The sequence below is a fragment of the Octopus bimaculoides genome, chromosome 9, assembly GCF_046866305.1.
Source record: "Octopus bimaculoides isolate indiv1 chromosome 9, ASM4686630v1, whole genome shotgun sequence".
Lineage (NCBI taxonomy): Eukaryota > Metazoa > Mollusca > Cephalopoda > Octopoda > Octopodidae > Octopus > Octopus bimaculoides.
In genome coordinates this window covers 34099769-34114878 of record NC_142936.1, presented here as the reverse complement: position 1 = coordinate 34114878, position 15110 = coordinate 34099769, and the positions used below count along the sequence as shown (strand labels likewise).

Sequence of the window (15110 nt, the reverse complement as noted above, 5' to 3'; positions counted from 1 at the left end):
TATAACAGGGAAACAAATTGGCTATGGAATTTTAAAAGTGAAATGGAAAATAGATCAAAACAAAGTATCACAAATAAGGAAGGGAAACAGATACTTAAGAAAGTACCTAATTGGCAAGTCCATGGACAAGATGGTGTTCAAGGATTTTAGCTTGAAAATCTGAAAAGTATGCACAACTATACACTATATAGAAAATAGAATACCAACATGGATGACAAAAGGTAAGACAGTGCTAATACAGAAGGACAAAGAAAAGGGAGGTGAAGTCAGTAGTTATAATGGTACTAAGTTGAGAGAGAGAGAGAAAGAGAGTGTGCCACTTACACATACACGAGAACACACGTTCACTCACTCACACTCTCCCTTTCACACACACACAAATAAGTACACATACATACAAAAAAGATGTATGCATATGTATCGATGTATGTACATATACATGACAACACACCCCTTCACTCATTCTCTCTTTCTTTCTCTCTTTCTTCCTCTCTCTTTCTCTCTTTCACACACACACGTCTATTTCATATACATGTACATACATCTTTCACTTTAAAACAAAAGTAAATAAATAAAAAAAATTTACAGAAATTAACACACTCCGGATGATGAAATCACATTCAGTTTAAAATATTTCTGAATGATTAAATATTGTGTATGTCAAAAAGTCAACATTTTTTTTCTTAGAGAGCACGAAGACTATGTGTGTGTATTGTTACAGATAGTGAATGTGTGCGTGTGTTGATTGACACACCATGACATTCATTATATGTGTGTGTGTATGTGTGTATGTGTGTTGACATCACGAAAGCCATGTATTTTTTCGTCATGAAAAAATACATGGCTAAGGGGGGAAAGGTTCCGATTACATATTCTCCATCTGGACCACAATTGGTCAGTTACAATTTGAACTGGGGTTACAAGTTAAAATCGTTACAAAGGATTTGTTTATGAAATAAACAAGAAAAGGAAAAAGATGCGGGGGATAAGTCAGTGAAAAAACATTGAGGGCCATTTATGTCCTTCAGCATCTTAACGTTATAACATACATGAGGGAAGAATTGGGGAATGTACGGGTTAGTGGTTAAGGGGAGGCAACTAGTATTGGTAATTCAGCGGTTAGATGGACAGTGCTAGGAAATGAAATTGGACTAAACCTCGTATATAGCGAATTGTAGTAATAGTTAGGTATATACAGGTATGTAAGCAAAATTCATCCTATAGGTGCTTTGCAATGCACAAATAAAATGCCACTTACAATTGGGTGGATAATGTCTCAGACCAAGTCAAATGCTGAAATAATATCAAATAATGAAACTCCCTAGTTATCAGCAGTGTCCTAAGTAAACTTCATAAGTATTACATAGTCATTAAAGTATATAGTTCCTATTATTGTAAACCGATTTAAAAGAATATAATGGCATTAATGGGTACAATTAATGCCAGGTCCACAGGCAAATTGGTACTATGAAAAAAGTTACCTTGAATCAAGTAATTTACTGAGTATGCCTAAAAAGCAAAAACAAATGTCCTAAGATAAGAGAGAAATACCATTTGAATCTAATCATTAAAATTATAAACAAGAACTTTGCATTTTGTATGAACTTTTCATTGTTGCATGAACACTTTTTAAATAAATTGCTTCTTCAATATTGCCGACATAGATTTTCACATCTCAAAAATCAAATGTTTCATAATAATATATAATTTCATTGTACTGTTTTCAAAATAACTATGGAATTTCCATGAGTACTGCTAGGAGTTATTATTATTATTATTATTATTATTATTATTATTATTAAGGTAGTGAGTTGGCTGAATTGTTACTACACCAGGCAAAATTCCACGAAGGTCAACTTTGCCTTTCATCCTTTTGGGGGTCAATGAAATAAGTATCAGAGTTTAATGCCAAAAGAAATGCCACAAAGTGCTATCATTAAAAATGAAATATAGTTGATTGAATTAACAGAAAAATGGAAGACAAAGATAATTTCAGTTCAAGATTGTAAGACTGCATGCAACCGTTTCACTTTACACACATTATCTTTTGCCATTACATACCAGCACAATTATCAATTCACATACACTAATTAACGTCTCTAATCCATATTTGTTTTCTCAACTTAAGAGCAGATTCTAAATTCAGTACAGTAGATCAATCACAAAGCAGTTTTCCTGACTGCAATTCATTTTCAATGATATGTACAACATACTTCTCAGAAGCTTTCGAAGGAGCAACTTTGTGGTCATCCAATTTGTAAGAAATATAAGCTAAATCTCTTTCACTAACACCCAACTGTTTTAAAAGAGATATATTGAACAATATAATAATATAGTTAAGTGTACATAATACTTGAATAAAAGACGGAAGGTTACAGCTGACAGTAAGATCAGGGCTGATTTGTGGCTAGAAGTCTTTATTTGTAACAAAGACTAAAATCTCTAAAGTTCACAAACATGCTTTGTAATGCAGATACACTGCTTTCATTCTGTTTCCCAATGCTAAAAAAAGTTACTTCAGAAAAGTGATTATCAATATATATTGCATATTATCATGTTTTCCTATCAATCTATCTGAAGTTCCTTTGAAAGAAATATACACCTCAACTGCATTGGTTTACATATCAAGTTACTACATTCCTGCTTTGCATACTGAGCATGACATTTGAGTTTTGGATGTCTCTATAATAAACTAATAAGAAATTTTGACAATGTTCATCCTAATGCTCACATTTGCTTCAAAATTTCAGAGTACTTTCAATAAGGTATCATGAATACTAAATCTTGAATTAGTGTTTCAGAACTTCTAAAACAAGGAAATAGAAGGGAATAAGGATGAGGCTTAAAGGTTATCAACCTGAATCTTAGTTTCTTCATTGACTGAACTTGTCACTATAATTACCCTTTTCTATCAAACAGCTCTCATAAATACTTACTTATTCATCATTCAAGAGATCTCACCTGAAAAACAGTAAAGATTATTTTTTCTAGTTTAATTTGATCATCACAATAAAGTTTCAATATGTTCATGGCATCCATTCTGTCTGTGTAATACATTTCCTTAAAACGTTGCACAACTTGGTCCTGTTGAAGTTCTTGCACTGCACTCAAAGATGCTTGTGGCACAACCAGCTTAGCTCTATCAAATACAGAATAGATGGAGAAATAAATTCTTTGAAAGTTACAAGCATTTAAACAGTTAAAAAATGTATTTGATCATTAGCACCATGTTTTTGTCTATATTTTCCCTATACTATAAAATCCTCTTAGCTACTGTTTTTTAAACAATTTAACTCTGTAAGCAGTACCTTGCTGATCAAGGTACCATATTTACTGCCAACTTTGATTTCAATTCCACTCTGCAAAACACCCTCCAAAATGATCCTTTCTAACCTATTTCACAAAAACAATTGCTAAATGAAAGAAAAAAAAACTCTCTTGTCCTTTCAGAATGAATAAGTAACTTGTTATGAGAGAATTTATTAATCATCTTCAAACAATGGGCTTCTGAGCTGACCCTTTTCCTAAACTAACTCTTCAACTTGTCGTATTGATTCTGATAAATTTAGAATTTTTTATTGCTTTATTGCATATTTTATTTACTCACTTGTCCTGAGAAGCTGCATTCTCTGCTTGAATAGTTCTTAATTCATCTTCCTTATTCTGATAAGTTAACTGATAGTCTTTCAGTTGCATTCCAAAGGAAGGAAGTAACATTCGATTACCAGAAATTAAATCATGGGATAACCAAGGAAGAAACTTTGTTTTTATAGCAGCTGCACCACCATAAAGTCCACCTTAAAAAGAAAAAGAAGTAAAATAGTTACAGTTACTTGTATGGTTTTTGCCATTTATTAATTTGATATAAAATTTGTTTTCAGTCAATACTTCTTTCAGCCCTGTAGTTTTGGACAACCCTGTTCACAACCTTCTATCAAGATGTTCCCATACTTGTTTTATTGGATTAATTTCAGTGTTTTTTATTTCCAAGTTTGTGATACCTTGTTTATATGACATGGGAGTCATCTTCCTTGAAAAAAGTGATCTTTTTATCAGTTCCTTCTAGTTATGTTGTAAATTTCCAACTGCGTTAGATTTATAAGAATTGGATGAGATATGATGGCTCAGCCGTCTCTCCCCAGTTCTTATATTAATCATTAAATCCAGAAATATAACAACACGAGGGATAACGGTAACAACAGATCAATAGTTTATTCTAGGTTGGTGTAGAGCCGTTTTGTTCCTGGGTGAATAGGCATGCCGCTAGAATACCAAAGAAGCTTCGACCACATGTCGGGGTCGAGTTGTGGGAGAGATACGTGTTGTCACGACAGCTGCTTGAGAGAAAAAAGAGCGAACGCTATTGCTTTTTCTCCACCTGTTGCATTGCGCATACGTGCTCGGGTACTTCCGCTGACGGCAAATCCCTTGCACATGCACAATGGCACTTCCCAAGATGGTGGCCACACGCGCCACTACAGATTCATAAAATAATCAATATCTGTCTTACATAAAGGAACATCAATATTAACAGTCCTTAAGGTGGGGAGTTGGCAGAATCATTGACATGCAGGTAAAACGCTTAGTGGCATCCTGAAAAATTTGAACTCCAACATCACCAATTATACCAATCTTTAATATACAGTAGCCTGCAATAACTTTATAGTCAGGGTAATAAAATACAACATTAATTTTATTTGTAATAGCTTCATGAAAAATTATCCAAAATCTTAGATTGTTAAACTTAGTGGTGGAACATTTTATCCTACAATATCAATGGATTCCCTATAAATTCATGGCAGTTAGTTTCTCCAGCCCTTGGTTTACACATGCAAAATCTTGTCAACCATTGTATGTAATTCATGTGCACATTGTTTTCAGATGCTTGTTGTTGCTAGCCCAAACAAGATGCAGGATCAATAAATTAAGCAAACTGATTCATTTTCATTTTCATTATTTATCTCTCATATTTTCTTTCTATTTCTCCACTATTTTTATCTTCTGGCTTTGCAGTCCTCTTAATGTGATTGTTTAATTGCTAAAAACTTCCTTCAGTCCTCATTGCCAATGTGTACCCCCCCCCCCCCCAATCTCAATTTGATAAACAAATAATGCCAAACCTAAATTCTATCTCTCTCTCCCACTCTGAGAATATATAGGTATTTCATATTTCAGATAATGAAATTGATAAACACATTAATTTCAGCTTAGATCATTAAACTAAGTGGTGGGACATTTTGTCATACAATATCAACAGATTCCCTATGCTCCTCCCATCCACCCCTCACCATCACCTTGGCTAAGGTAACTCAAGTGTATGAACACATGCTTTATACAGAAATATGGGCATATACCTGTGAGCACAGTTATAATGTATGTGCTTACCCATTAAGGCTCTAGGACTGATGAAATTTGAAACTGCAATTGTAACATTATTTCTCTAACTAAGCACAAGAACCCACTGCCTACAGGCGTGCGACCCCAAAGATCTGTTTCTTTGTAGTAGCTGAAAACATCCCACCAACTTTCTTCCCAGTTCTACAAGCTCAGAGCTAGCTGGCATAATTAATGTTGGCCCAATGAAAGGTATGTCTGGAGAGATAGTTGAGATGCTTGAGTGGAGACATGTATATGTATGCTGTGTCCAAGAGAGAGAACTTCAGCTAGACCACTTACAGACAAAGGTGTAGATACAAATTTTTCTGGGTATTCAACAACGAAGGCCTAGGTGGTATAGGTATTCTATGAGCAGAGAAGTGGGTGGATAAAGTGATTGAGGTAGTTGGGGTATGTGATAGGATTATTAAACTAAGAATAGCCTTGCTTGATGTAACTGTGTCAATTATATCTACATATGTTCCAGATACTCAGAAGGACCATTTCTACAAACCTCTTCTCAGTACTACCTCAACGATGAAAGATGATGACATCCTCATCATGGTAGGGGGATTTGATGGACATGTTGAAAAACACTCTGATGGGCTTCAATGTGTGCATGGTGGCTACAGCTTTGGCTCCAGAAATGAGGAAGGGACAAGTTTACTGGAGTTTTGCAATGCTCATAGCTTACTGGTCTACAACACCAACTTCAAAACACCACCATCTGATCACTTATCAATCTGGGGGACACACCGGCCAGATTGACTACATCCTCATGAGGCACAGGGATAGGTATGTGCTCATAAATGTAAAATCTTTCTCGGAGGAAGGATGTACAACTCAACATAAGCTAGTAGTTAATGACTTCAGACTAAAGGGCAAAAGATCTAGAGATGCAAGCCAATATGGAAAAACAGGCTGTAGAAGCTCAAGGATCCTTCAAACGGGCAGAGAGTTAGAGATGTCCTCAATGAGGCCAATGATGAGAAAGGGGGGAGAGTTAGACATGTGACATAGAGGACAACTGGCAGTTCCTACAGCACAATCTACTAAAGACTACAGACCAAATTTGTGGTTGGAGCAAAGCCTCTGCCAAACCAAGGGTGATGTGGTAGTGGAACAGTGACATTGACAGAACCATAAAAGAGAAGAGATAGGTCTAGAAAGAGTAGAATAGAGTGGGTAGTAGCAAAGAATTATATCAGAAGGCTGAAAGGGATGCTAGATGTCAGGTCTATCTAGCTAGAGTAGAAGCAGAAAAGAAGAGGTTTGCCAGTGTCCTATAGTGTGATGTTCAGAGATTTGAAGTGCTCTGGATTACTAGACAGTGTGTCAATGAGAATTGAGAAGTAGGAGGAGAGAAGTGTGTGCAGATGGATAATGGTATGCTTGCACTTAGTGATGTGGATGAGAATAAGGCATGGAAAAGTTACTATGAGAGACTGCTAAATGTAGAGAATGAATGTGACAAAGGGTGTCTCCCTCATGTGAGCCCAACAGAGGGACTAGCTATCCTAGTGGACAGCAGTATGGCAGATAAGGCAATTAAAAACACGAAAACTAGGAATGCTCCTGGTCCATCTGGAATCATAGCCGTGATGCTCAAAATATCTGCTAATATAGGATACAGGCTAGTCTCCTGCCTAGTTAATCAGATCATTCAGGAAGGTGCAATTTCCAGTGATTGGCGTAGCTGCTACAAGGATAAGAGTGATGCTTTAGATAGAAGCAATTATAGAGGCATCAAACTCCTGGATCAGGTGATGAAAATTATGTAGAGAGTTATAGCCCAATTAATTAGGAGCAGAATTAGGCTAAGCAAAACACAGTTCAGCTTTGTCTGGGGAAGAAGCACTACTCATGCTATTTGCATAGTCAGGCAACTGCAAGACAAGTACTTAGCTAAGAATTAACAATTATACTTAGCATTCGTTGATCTTGAGAAAACCTTTGATAGAGTGCCCCACTGTGTGATATGCTGGGCTCTGAGGAGGCTAGGGATAGATGAGTAGCTGGTGAAAGCTGTACAGACCATATATGTAGATGCTGTCAGTAAGGTGAAAGTTAACCACGATTACAGCAAAGAATTTGATATAAGGTAGGTGTTCATCAAGACTCAGTCCTTAGTCCCCTCCTTTTCATCATTGTCCTCCAGACCATAACAGATAAATTCAAGACTGGCAGTCCCTGGGAACTACTATATGTTGATGATCTTGCCCTCATAGCAGATCCTATATCAGAGATAGACAAGAAATTCCAGGTGTGAAAATAAAACCTGGAATCTTAGAGCCTTAAGGTTAACTTAGCAAAGACTAAGGTCCTAGTAAGCAAGAAAACTGACAGGACCCTACCCACCTCAGGTAGGAACTCCATATGGTGTACCCAGTGTAAGCTATGGACACACAAGAGCTGCAGTGGATTAATAGGAAGGTTATCAGAGAAGATAGTTTTCCTATGTGAAAGATGCACAAGATAAAAACTTTAGAGATTTGATAAATTGATTCTCTCAAATGCTCTGGTGGATCATTAGAGATAGTAGATAACTTCTACTACGTAGGGGACCATATTAGTAGTGCAGGAGGATGCACAGAGTGTATGATAGCTAGAATGAGAATAGGGTGGAAGAAATTCAGAGAGACATTACCTCTGTTGGCTACTAATGGTTTCTCTCTCTGAGTAAAAGAAAAATTGTATGATGCATGTATGCAGACAGCAATTCTACATGATAGTGAGACATGGGCCCTGAATGCAGAGGACATGCAAAGGTTAGAAAGGAATGAGGCTAGTACGCTCCACTGAATGTGTAATGTAAGTGTACATGTTTGACAGAGTGCTAGTGTTCTGAGAGAGAAGTTAGGCATAAGGGGAATTAGTTGTTGTGTGCAAGAGAGAAGATTGCACTGGTTTGGTCATGTGATGCGGAGGGATGCCAACATCTCCGTAAAGTGGATGGAATACGTGGAAGTGGGAGACCCAGGAAGACAAGTACTGAAGAACAACCTCGGGACGCTGAACCTTTCAGGTGAGATGACAAAGGACTGAGATGCCTAATACCTTGTTGTACTCAAGAAGATCCATACTTCACAGCAGAAGTGTTAAGACTGGTCTCTCTGGTGCTGTAAAGCACTCATGTAGTGCCACATAGAAGCACCCAGTGCACTTTGTAAAGTGGTTGGCATTAGGATGGGCATCCAGCTATAGAAACTATGCCGAAGCATACTGGAGTCTTTTGCAGCTCCCTAGCTTGCCAGCTTTAGTCAAACCATCCAACCCATACCAGCATGGACGATAAACGCTAAATGATAATAATGATGATGATGAATGAAATATTAATAAAATATATATATACATACACTCATGTTTTGAGTTCTATTTTTTCTGTTTGTATTGCCAAAACTGAAATTTTCCCTCAACATTTTGTAGACCCTTATTAAGCTAACATCATGGCTTTCACCCAACTAGCCATTGAGTTCATCAATTAGTCAATGACAGTCTGATCTCTGTTTATCTACTCTTCATTCAATACTTCTTTCAGCTACATCACTTACAGAAGTGATGTAGTTTTTGATAATCTTGCTTGGAACTTACCATCAAGATGTTCCTATGTGTTGTATTGGATTAAGTTCAGAGCTTTTTATTTCCAAACTTGTGATACCTTGCTTGTATGGCATGGGGGTCATCTTCTTGGAAAAGAGTAGCCTTCTTATCAATGCCAACATTGAAGTAGATGGGTAATAGGTAATTTTTCAGTATTTGGCAGTATATTGCTTTTTTTTAAATGTATTACCTAAACAGCCCCTATCCCCTCCCAATCCTATACAGTAGCTCAAACTTTTCGTGCTTAGCTGTTCTTTGCAAACAATCCAGCTCCCATGTTTCAGTTTTGTTGTATTACACATACTTCTTTTAAACTGGAAAATTGGCAGAATTTGTTTTCATCATACCATAAGATTCACAGCCATAATTTGTCTTTCTTGTTGCAGAACTCCTTAGCCCACTCGAACCTTTTGATCTTATTTGTTTTTAAAATCATTAGCTTCTTTCTAGCAACTCTTCATTTATAAGCAAGGAATGTCAATACTGTTCTAATGCAATATAACAACATATCCATAAAATATGCAACCTCTCAAACAGTTACAAGTCAATGTTTAATAACTTCTCCCTTAACTCCTTTCTTTGCCTTCTTTGAACCCTTCTGCAACCCTTCCAGATCTCTTCAATACTCAGCCATGCCCTTCTTCAATTCACCTCTTAAGTATATTATTCATTGTTTGATGATTAATACAGAAAAAAAAATTGAGTAACTTTTTGACTGAACTTTCCACAGGCACAGACATAGCTATGTGGTTAAGAAATTCAGTTTCCAAGCACAGTTTGTTTCAAAGACTCATAATCATAACCCCTTGAATAATACATGGATACATTTACTTTGGATGAAATCATAATGCAAATGAACCAATAAGATGCTACTGGATACCACATCCTAGGATATCTACACAGTCGAAACACGAACAGTTTTAAAGAGGATATATTACAAATATAACTGTAATAAACATGCTTTTTGGATGCACAATTCTCCATCCATATTTTAATGTCTTAAATATACACTCTGTATACTATATAAAATCCAAAGAAGCAAACTCAGGATTTATCCATCAGGTGAAATATTGTGTGGCTGTTTACCTTAAACAATTTCCTGTTGTTCCATATCATTCTATGTGGTTAGCCAGAACCTGGATTATATTAGAGAGCTTGTAAGGTACCTGCCTGAATTTCATATTCCTATCCATTCATACTATATATATATCATCATCATCATCATCATTTAATGTCTGTTTTCCATGCTGACATGGGTTGGATGGTTTGACTGAAAATTGGTAAGCTGGAGAGCTGCACCAAGTTCCAATCTGATTTGGCATGGTTTGTATGGCTGAATGCTTTTCCTAACACCAAGACTGTAGTGGGCGTTTTTTATGTGCCACCAGCACAGGTGCCAATTACATAACACCAGCATCAACCATGACTATGATCTCACTTGGCTTGACAGGTCTTCTCAAGCATGGTATATTGCCAAAGGTCTTGGTCACTTGTCACTGCCTACATGAGGCCCAACATTTGAAGGGTGCTTTCTACATACCATTGTGAGTGTCAGTTATGTGACACTGGCATCAGCCACAACTATGATTTCACTTGGCTTGATGGGTCTTCACAAGCACAGTATATTGCCCAATGTTCGAAGGGTGCTTTTTACATGCCACCAGCATGGGTGCCAGTTATGCAACAATGGCATTGGCTATGAGTATGATTTCACTTGACTTGATGAATTTCTCAAGCATGGCATATTGCCAAAGGTTTTGGTCACTTGTCATTGCCTCCATGAGGCCCAACATTTGAAGATCATGTTTCACCACCTTGTCCCATGACTTCCTGGGTCTACCTCTTTCAAAAGTTCCCTCCATAGTTAGCAATTAGTGCTTCTTCACACAACTGTCCTCATCCATATGCATCACATGACCATACCAGCACAGCTGTCTCTCTTGCACACCACATCTGATGTTTTTATCCCCAACTTTTCTCTCAAGATGCTTACGCTCTGTTGTGCATGCACACTGACATTGCATACCCAGCAAAGCATATAAGCTTCATTTCTTTCAAGCCTTTGCATGTCCTTGGTAGTCAACCCATGTTTCACTACCATGTAGCATCATATAATCTGCCTTTCACTCTGAGAGAGAGGCCATTTTTTACCAACAGAAGTAGGAGCTCTCTGAAATTTGCCCAGCCTATTCTTATTCTAGCAGTTACACTCTCGGAGCATCCACTTCTGCTGTTGACTTGGTCACCTAGGTGACAGAAGCTATCAACTACTTCTGGTTTTCTCCCTTGGCATTTGATGGAGTCTATTTTCTGTACATTTTTAGTGTTAATTGTACCTGTGCACCTTCCACATACAGAATCTATTTTCCATGTTAATCTTCCTCTGATATTGGTGCACCTTTTATGTGTCTATAGCTTATACCAGGTACATCTTATGGAGCTTCTACCTATGCCTTTTCTACAGATCAAACAGGACCATCTACCTGAAGGGATTTGTGATTTGTCTGCTCTCCTACTAAGACTTTGGTTTTTGCTAGTTTAATTCTAAGTCCCTTTGATTCTAGACCTTGTTTCCATGCCTAAAATTTCTTATCTAGTTCTGGTAGTGATTTGGTTATAAGAACGAGGTCATCAATTAAAGGAGCTCCCAGAAGCAATTCCTCTGTTATTGCCTGGAGGACTATGATAAAGAGCTGAGGACTGATCCTTGGTGAACTCCTATTTATTCCCTGAACTCATTACCATACTCGTTGCTAACCTTCACCTTACTGACAGCATCCCTGCACATGGCTTGTACAACTCTCACCAACCACTCATCTATCCCTAGCTTCTGCATTGACCACCAGATAAGAGAGTGGGGCCTTCTGTCAAAGGCTTTCTCCATGTTGACAAAAACCAGATACGGGGGTTTAGTTTTGGCTAGATATTTCTCCTGCAGTTGTCTAACCAGGAATATAGCATCAGTTGTGCTCCTTCTGACACAAATCCGAATTGCATCTCATTTACACTAGCTCTTCCTAATTAATTGAGCTATGACCATTTCTGTGACTTTCATCACCTGGTCCAGCAATTTGATGCCTCTGTAATTATTCTTGACTACAGGAATATATATATATATGTATGTATGTATATGTATGTATGTATGTATGTATGTATGTATGTATGTATGTATGTATGTATGTATGTATGTATGTATATATATATATATATATATATATATATATATATACAGGGTGTGATGAGGAAATTGTCACCATTTTATCTTTTTAATTTTGTGCATGCGCATTGTTTGTTTTCGATTTCGTTGACTACACAGTGTAGTAGGGTTAGTTAGGCACCATCTGTGAGAAAAATGGTATCATGATGCAATTCACTCAGCCAAAAATTTGGTAGTGACATGCTGTACTGCTTGGCATTCATGCCAGAAGTTCCAATACAAACATTTTAGAGTGTTTGGGTGTCAATCTTGGACAGTGTAATCTGAGCACATGTGCCGAGAGTGATAAAAATCAAACATCCAGTCAACATCATGGTGTTTGGAGTGATCACTAGTGATGGAGACATTATACCTCCATTCATCTCACATGGCCTCAGAACTTGACACAGAGGCCTACATCAAGTGCCTGTAGGAGGTAGTGCTGTCCTGGGTCAAGAGGGTGGCTGCTGGAAAACCCTATCTCTAACAACAAGACTCTGCACCATGCCACACAAGCAGGAGAATCCAGTCATGGCTGTCAGACAATTTCTGCAACCACATCACCCCTAACAACTGGCCACCTAACTCCCCACACTGCAACCTCCTTGATTATTATGCGTGGGGTGCAGTTGAGCGAGAGACCAATAGAACCCCTTGTAACACGAAAGATGAACTGAAGATAAGGATTATGGCAGCATTCACCAACTTAAACTCTAGAAGAGTTGCAGGAGATTCCAAAGTCATCTTGAAGCCAATGGCAATTTTATTGAATGAATTTACTCTTTAGTATTCCAAGATATTTTATGTAATTTTGGTAAATATATCTGTTAAAATGAGATGTCAGTGTTATTTTCATTTTTGCGTAATTTAGACTATATATATATATGTGACCCTTCTGTCCAGCATTCGCCATGATAGATCGCTAACCACTACACACATTTTTTTTTCTCTCCTTGTTTCTTTCTGTGTTCCTTTCTGTGGAAGAGCATAGGCTCGAAACATTAAAGACTTTTTCAATTCCTGAGGGTTATACTAATACATCTGTTTGTTTTCTACACCACCTGTCTTTGTCTTTTGTTTTTTTGTGAATTCTCCCTCGTTGCCAGTACCACCTGACTGGCCTCCGTAGGATTTTCGAGCGAGATCGTTGCCAGTGCCCCTGGACTGGCTTGTGCGGGTGGCACATAAAAGACACCATTTCGAGCGTGGCCGTTGCCAGTATCGCCTGACTGGCCTTCGTGCAGGTGACACGTAAAAGCACCTACTACACTCTCTGAGTGGTTGGCGTTAGGAAGGGCATCCAGCTGTAGAAACTCTGCCAAATTTAGATTGGAGCCTGGTGTTGCCATCCAGTTTCACCAGTCCTCAGTCAAGTCGTCCAACCCATGCTAGCATGGAAAGCGGACGTTAAACGATGATGATGATGATGATGATATATATATATATATATATACACACACACATATGATGGACTTCTTTCAGTTTCCATCTACCAAATTCACTCACAAGGTGCCATGCAATGGGGCTGAACCTAAAACTATGTGGCTGGGATACAACCTTCTTACCAAACTGCCATGCCTGAAAAAATTACTTCTGGCCAATAACCAATTTGTGTAATACACTACACTAAATAAAAAGTTAAATAGTGTGTTGTTAGAAAAAGATTCTGACATTTTAAGCAGAGCCCATTTTGGGGAGTGAGAAGAAAAATGGAATAGAAAAAAAAAAGGAAAATGTAGAAGACAAATTAAGAAGAAAAGAATAAAGTGAGGGCAAATGGAAGTAAAAGGTCAACAAATTATCTGAATTGTATGTGTAATGAACAACACTCCACTATTGCTTAAATGTTTGGTATCCTATACAATGTTAAGCTTTGAAACTATTTATGTCCAATCAGGGACTGTCAGGCAAATATTTATCAATGAATGCTTGTTAAAAAGTGGCTAATATAATACATTAATTTTCCACCAATCCTAAGGGTAGGATTTCCACCAATCAGAGAATCTAGGCCACACCAATAAAATAACACAGGCTTAAGACAAATGAACACAGCTTAAACCTGTTTAAATTATACAAATACTGAATTGAAACAACAATGGTAGCAAGCAGCTTAGAGCAATAATAATAATGATAAATTCAAGATAATCAAGTCTGCTGCATTAATTCCACTTTGCTCCATTCAGTTCAAATTTCAGATAAATCTTCAAACAAATAAGGCTGATTTAATAGAAAACTGGATGGACGATGATTTGGCAGACAATAAATTAATTATACTTTTGTACCAGAGAGAAAGTGCAGAATGGTTCTAAAAGCTGAAGCACAGACTTTTATCTTAGTACTTGTCACATAAAATGTATCCAAGAAATTAAATGGGATTTTTTATATCATAATAACCTAGAAATTTTCCTCTTAAGACAAAATACACTAATCTCATTTAAAACTAATTCACAAAACTAAAGAATATTTACTATTTCAAATTTCCTGCACTTGCAAAAGTTAACTTAGTTTAATATCCATTTCTAATCAGGATCAAAATCAAACAGCTTACCTTCAGCAGCAGATTGATTCAGCAACTTGAAAAGTTCCTGTTGAATGAGGGCATTTAACTCAAGGATATCACAACAACGCATCACATTCTGATCACAGGAATTAATCTATAAATAATGGTTGAATAAAAGATTAGTTCTTTCCTTACCAAAATCAAGTATAGCTAATAAAGGAAGTAAAATTCATAGATGCAGTTAATATTTTGAAAATTTCAAATATTTCTTCTTTTATTTGGTTAATAAAAAATTTATTTCCTATGACAGGCCAAACTCTTTGTTTGCTCCCACTATTTCTTTTATCAACATAGGTCAATTTTGAAAGCAGCACTATTTGTTGCACTATCAGAGAGAAATCTATCTGAAACATCACTGTGCCTTTTCCTTCAGTTCAA

At 37.1% G+C, this 15110-nt stretch overlaps 1 protein-coding gene across 8 annotated transcripts in view; it reads right to left on the bottom strand.

The window, feature by feature from the left end:
- The window catches only part of LOC106875106 (mitochondria-eating protein), a 69933-nt gene that overhangs the window by 33833 nt on the left and 20990 nt on the right, over positions 1-15110 (bottom strand). For all 8 annotated transcript variants that reach the window (XM_089357366.1, XM_089357368.1, XM_014923090.3 and 5 more), the window contains exons 2-4: positions 14721-14826; positions 3608-3797; positions 2962-3139 (exon numbers count right to left, since the gene is read on the bottom strand). In XM_089357366.1, the coding sequence (XP_089213492.1) occupies positions 2962-3139; positions 3608-3797; positions 14721-14826 (474 nt within the window). The remainder of the gene's footprint in view (positions 1-2961; positions 3140-3607; positions 3798-14720; positions 14827-15110) is intronic.